This window comes from Apium graveolens, chromosome 8, assembly GCF_009905375.1.
Source record: "Apium graveolens cultivar Ventura chromosome 8, ASM990537v1, whole genome shotgun sequence".
Lineage (NCBI taxonomy): Eukaryota > Viridiplantae > Streptophyta > Magnoliopsida > Apiales > Apiaceae > Apium > Apium graveolens.
Window position 1 is genome coordinate 7,378,260 of NC_133654.1, and position 5,047 is coordinate 7,383,306.

The 5,047-nt window shown below is 37.6% G+C and overlaps 1 protein-coding gene across 1 annotated transcript; it reads left to right on the forward strand.

The window, feature by feature from the left end:
* The first annotated feature begins 510 nt into the window (after positions 1–510).
* LOC141679211 (uncharacterized) lies at positions 511–4,045 on the forward strand. The gene is made up of 7 exons (XM_074485719.1): positions 511–1,013; positions 1,124–1,782; positions 1,942–2,063; positions 2,157–2,219; positions 2,400–2,516; positions 2,615–2,750; positions 2,865–4,045. Exons 1-7 carry the CDS (start codon positions 511–513, stop codon positions 4,043–4,045), a joined length of 2,781 nt encoding a protein of 926 aa, XP_074341820.1.
* The last annotated feature ends 1,002 nt before the right edge of the window (positions 4,046–5,047 follow it).

Below are 5,047 nucleotides of genomic sequence, written 5' to 3' on the forward strand. Positions count from 1 at the left end.
TGTTTTAGGCTAGAATTGCCATGGTCTCGGACCTCCATGGGTTATTCAATTCCTCAGAGATATTGTGGTCCAAAATAAACCTAATATCATTTTCTTCAGTGAAACTTTATGTAGAAAAGATGGAGCAGAGCGAGTTAGATCAGCATTTGGTTTCGAGGGTATGCTTTCGGTGGATTGTCAAGGTCAGGGAGGAGGGCTGGCAATGCTTTGGAGAAATAAGGATGAAGTTGCTGTAGAATCTTATAGTATGAACCACATTGATGTTATAGTGAATGTCTAGGGATGCACTAGTTACCGTTTAACAGGTATTTGTGGTGAACCTCGAAGAGAATTTAGACGATCAACTTGGGACTTGATCAGAAACCTATCAAGGGATAATAACTTACCCTGGTGTCTCATAGGAGATATGAATAATGTTCTGAGTCAGAGTGACAAAAGGGGGGGCGTCCCTATCCTACATGGCTGATACAAGGTTTTCAAAAAGTCCTAGAAGATTGCAGGCTAACTGATATGGAGTTAAGTGGCTACCAGTTCACATGGGAACGGGGATGGGGTACAAACAAATGGACGGAGATTCGACTGGATAGAGCTTTGGTATCCCAAGAATGGTTAATGAATTTTCAAGATGCTAAACTAACAAACATGGAGGTGTCAACATCTGACCATTGTCCAATTCTTCTTGAGCCAGTAGTAGAAAAGATTAATGCAGGCCTAAGAAAGTTTAGATTTGAGAATGCATGGTTGCGTGAACCAATGTGTGGAAAAATAGTAGAAGAGACGTGGGCCAGTAGTTCTTCAATCACGTTTGGAAGTAAGTTTAAGGAATGCTCTAAATCACTGGCGAGTTGGGGACAAGAAATCACGGGTAGCTTCAAAAAAAGGATAGACCAAAGTAAAAAAATCATTAAAATGGTGAGACGTCGAAGGGATGAATTATCAGTTAAGCAGTTTCAGGACGAAAATAAAAAGCTGACAGAAATCTTGACACAACAAGAGGTGTTCTGGAAGCAGAGGTCAAAGCAACTGTGGTTGCGGGAAGGAGACTCAAATAGCAAATTTTTCACGCAAGTACAAAAGCAAGAAGGAAAGCTAATCGTATCAGTTCTTTGAATGATGAAAGCAGGAATAATGTTGATTGGGACTCCGATCTTCAAGAACTCATGATCGCATATTTCAACGATTTGTTTGAAGCATCTGATACAGAATGGAGAGGCGTGGTCGAGTATATGCATAGTCATATAACAGGTGATCACAATGATAGTTTCTTACAACCTGTTACCTCCCAGGAAGTTAAAAAAGCACTTTTCCACATGCATCCAGACAAGTCATCTGGTCCGGACGGGATGAGTCCTGGGTTCTACCAAAAACATTGGCATATTTTGGGTAACGATATTACGAGAGTGGTTCAACATTTTCTAGACACGGGCATGTTTGAGGAGAGGATGACAGACACGAATATAGTCCTTGTGCCTAAAAAATCGAACCCAGTTATAATGCAAGATCTTCGTCCCATCAGTTTATGCAATGTAATATACAAAGTCATCTCAAAAGTTCTCGCTAACAGATTAAAGGAAGTTATTGGCTTGATTATTTCCGAGAACCAGAGTGTCTTCATACCAGGCAGGTTAATTACTGACAATGTAATGGTAGCACATGAAGTGATGCACTACATGAGGAGGAAAACAGCAGGAAAACAAGGGTGGATGGCGCTCAAGTTAGACATGAGCAAAGCCTATGATACGGTGGAATGGGGTTATCTTCGTGTCATTTTAGAAAAGTTAGGTTTTAATGAAATAATAGTTAATAGATTAATGACTTGTGTTACATCTGTTAAATACAAAATTTGCAACTCAGGGAAAGAGTTTGGTGATATTGTACCAAGTAGAGGACTCCGTCAAGGAGACCCTCTTTCTTCCTATCTGTTTTTGATTTGCACATAAGGTTTCTCTACTTTGTTGGGTGGTATAAATGTGGCTAGAGGGGCTCCAACCATTTTTCATATGCTCTTCGCAGACGATTCTTACATCTTCTGCAAAGCGAATTTAGGAGCAGCATCATCGGTGGTTAGAATGTTAAATGTTTTCGAAAGAGCATCAGGACAAAAAATAAACACTCATAAATTAAGTGTTTTTTCAGTCGAAATGTTTCTAATGCAGCAAAACAAGACATATGTAGGGTCCTGCACTTTAACGAAGCAGAGGATGGAAGTCACTATCCAGGTCTCCCAATTTCAGTTGGAAGAAACAAAAGTGTTATGTTGGGATACCTGAAAGATAACATCACAAAAAGGGTGAATAGCTGGGACAACAAGTGTGTATCGAGAGGGGGTAAGGAGATACTATTGAAATCTGTGGCACAAACTATTCCTTCCTATGCAATGTAAGTTTTTTTGTTGCCAGTGGACTTATGTAGGGATATGGAATGAGTCATGTGCAAATATTGGTGGCGATCAGCGAAAAAGGATAAAAACATCCATTGGATGTCTTGGGAGAGAATGTGCCAACCAAAAACTGCAGGTGGAATGAGTTTTCGGAATTTACACGATTTTAATATTGCACTTTTGGGCAAACAAGCTTGGAGACTCTTAATTAATACTGAGAGTCTGGTTTCAAAGGTTTTTAAAGCAAGATATTACCCAACTGGTAATTATCTAGGTGCGAAACTAAGTGGAAGCCCAAGTTTTGTATGGAGGAGTATAATGGAGGCTCAAAATGTTCTTAAGGCAGGTGCTGTAAGATTAGTAGGAGATGGTACCACAATTAGTGTGCTGACAGATCCATGGTTACCACACCCGACTAATGCATTTGTTACTACTAACTCCGAAGCTTTACATGGTGCTACAGTCAACTAACTTTTTAAAATAGGAGAACACAAGTGGGATGCAGAATTAATTTTAGATATATTCGAGGATAGAGATACCAGCTTAATCCTTTCTATTCCTCTGAATAGCACGGATAAGGATGGCTGGTTGTGGAACAAAGAGAGGCTGGGAGTTTACTCAGTAAAATCTGCATATGTGTGGCTTCAACTTCAAAAAAACCAGTCAGTTAATCTGGATAATAGTAGGTGTTGGAAGAGGCTCTGGAATTTAAAGATTCCCCCAAAGGTCAAGAATATGATATGGCGTGCAGCTACGGGTTGCCTTCCCACTAAATCTCAATTGCCGATGAAGCATGTTAACATAGATAATGTGTGCCCTCACTGTCAACTGTGCCCAGAAACCATTGTTCATGCTTTACTAACGTGTACATTTGCTAAAGAATGTTGGCACCAGGCACAGACATATGTGGGAACTGATATGCAGGACCATGAATCTTTTCTTGAATGGATGGTAACAGTTTTCGATACATGGACAACAAACAAGAGGCAGGAAGCAGCAATGATGTGTTGGTCTATATGGAGGGGGATGAACGATCTGGTATGGAAGCAAAAAGGGCTACAGGTCAGAGATATAGTGGTGTCTGCAAGAACGGTCCTTAACCAATGGAAGAAAGCTCAAGATAGAACCTTCGACAACTTTATGGGTCTTATAACCGATGAAGATGGTCGAGAGCAATGGGAACTACCAAAAGAAAATACGGTTAAGGTAAATTGCGATGCTGCAACTTTTGATGAGTCAGGTAGCCATAGTTCTGCTTTTGTGGTTAGAAATGATAAGGGAGAAGTATTAGATGCCAGATCTCGCGGGTACATGGGACGCGTCTCTACTGGAAATGCTGAAGCGGTAAGTGTTCGTGAAGCTCTCAGCTGGACTAAAGAATCTAGCTTGCAGGAGGTGACTATAGAAACTGACTGTCTTCTAGTGGTACAAGCATTGAGGAGTTCCGATTTAATGCTTTCTTATTTTGGTAGAATTATAAAAGAATGTAAGCTTATAATCGAGAATCTTAAAGATAGACATGTTAATGTGGTTTTTGTAAAACAATCTGCGAATCGTGTGGCCGATTTTTTAGCGAGGGCTACTCATTCTATAGCTGATTGTATATGGCGGGTGAGTGACAACCATCCGGAGTTCATCAAAGTTTTGATGGACGATTTAATTTGATTAATGAAATCAGTTTCATTCTTGGCAAGAAAAGGAAGATATTTTTTGGATCAAAGCTATGAGTAAGAAACTATAGTGGACAATACTTAGTAGTTCGGTGTAGTCAAGTCTAAATTTATAGTTTATAGCTTTAAAGAGTATATATTTACTTTAAAAATAGCCTTTCTTATTAAATTCATGTACATTATAAGTTGTTTATAATTAGTTTTTATAAGCACCTTTACTATACCTCCAAATCTGGAAATGTCAGTTTAAAATCACTTTTTGCCATAATCTGTTTGCATCTGTTGTGGGTAAATTACTCAATCATACTTAAAACCAGTTGCAATAACATATATTATTATCTGAAGATGAGAGGAATGATGCATTTTGCAAATTTTATTGAGCATTTTTTGGGACTAATCCGGTAATATTCTCATAGTCCTCCGAATAATCTTAATGTCAATAAAATTAATGTCAAATCTTGATGTGTAATATTTATCTCTGCTAAAGATTGTAATCTTAAAATTTAACAACTTTATAGAAAGATTATATTTTGTAGCAGATTTTTTATACAAGAGTTAGTAGTCAAAAGTATGTGACCAGTGACCGACATAATTCAAGTTTATGCTATGTTATTTATCATTATTCAGAAAATTGTACTATTGCTTCAAAATCTTTTCGTTTGTGTGTTTTCAACTATTGTAACAATATAACTATATTCAAAGCTTCTCTATTCGCCATTACGGGTAAGATTTATTTCCAAAGGTACAAATATCAAGCTTATTGTGTAGTATTAAATCTCTTCCCGGATCATGAACATTTTTCAATTTTGAAGCCAATTTTTTGTATCTTCTTTGAGAATAATCAGAGATCAAACATTTATACATATTTCATTTTAACTACTAACAATAAAAATGAAGCAGGAATTAAATCCATTCACTGTTAGATCCTTAATTAAAAATGTTCCTAATTATTATAATTTTGACCGACATTTCGTAAAATATCTATGATCAATATGCA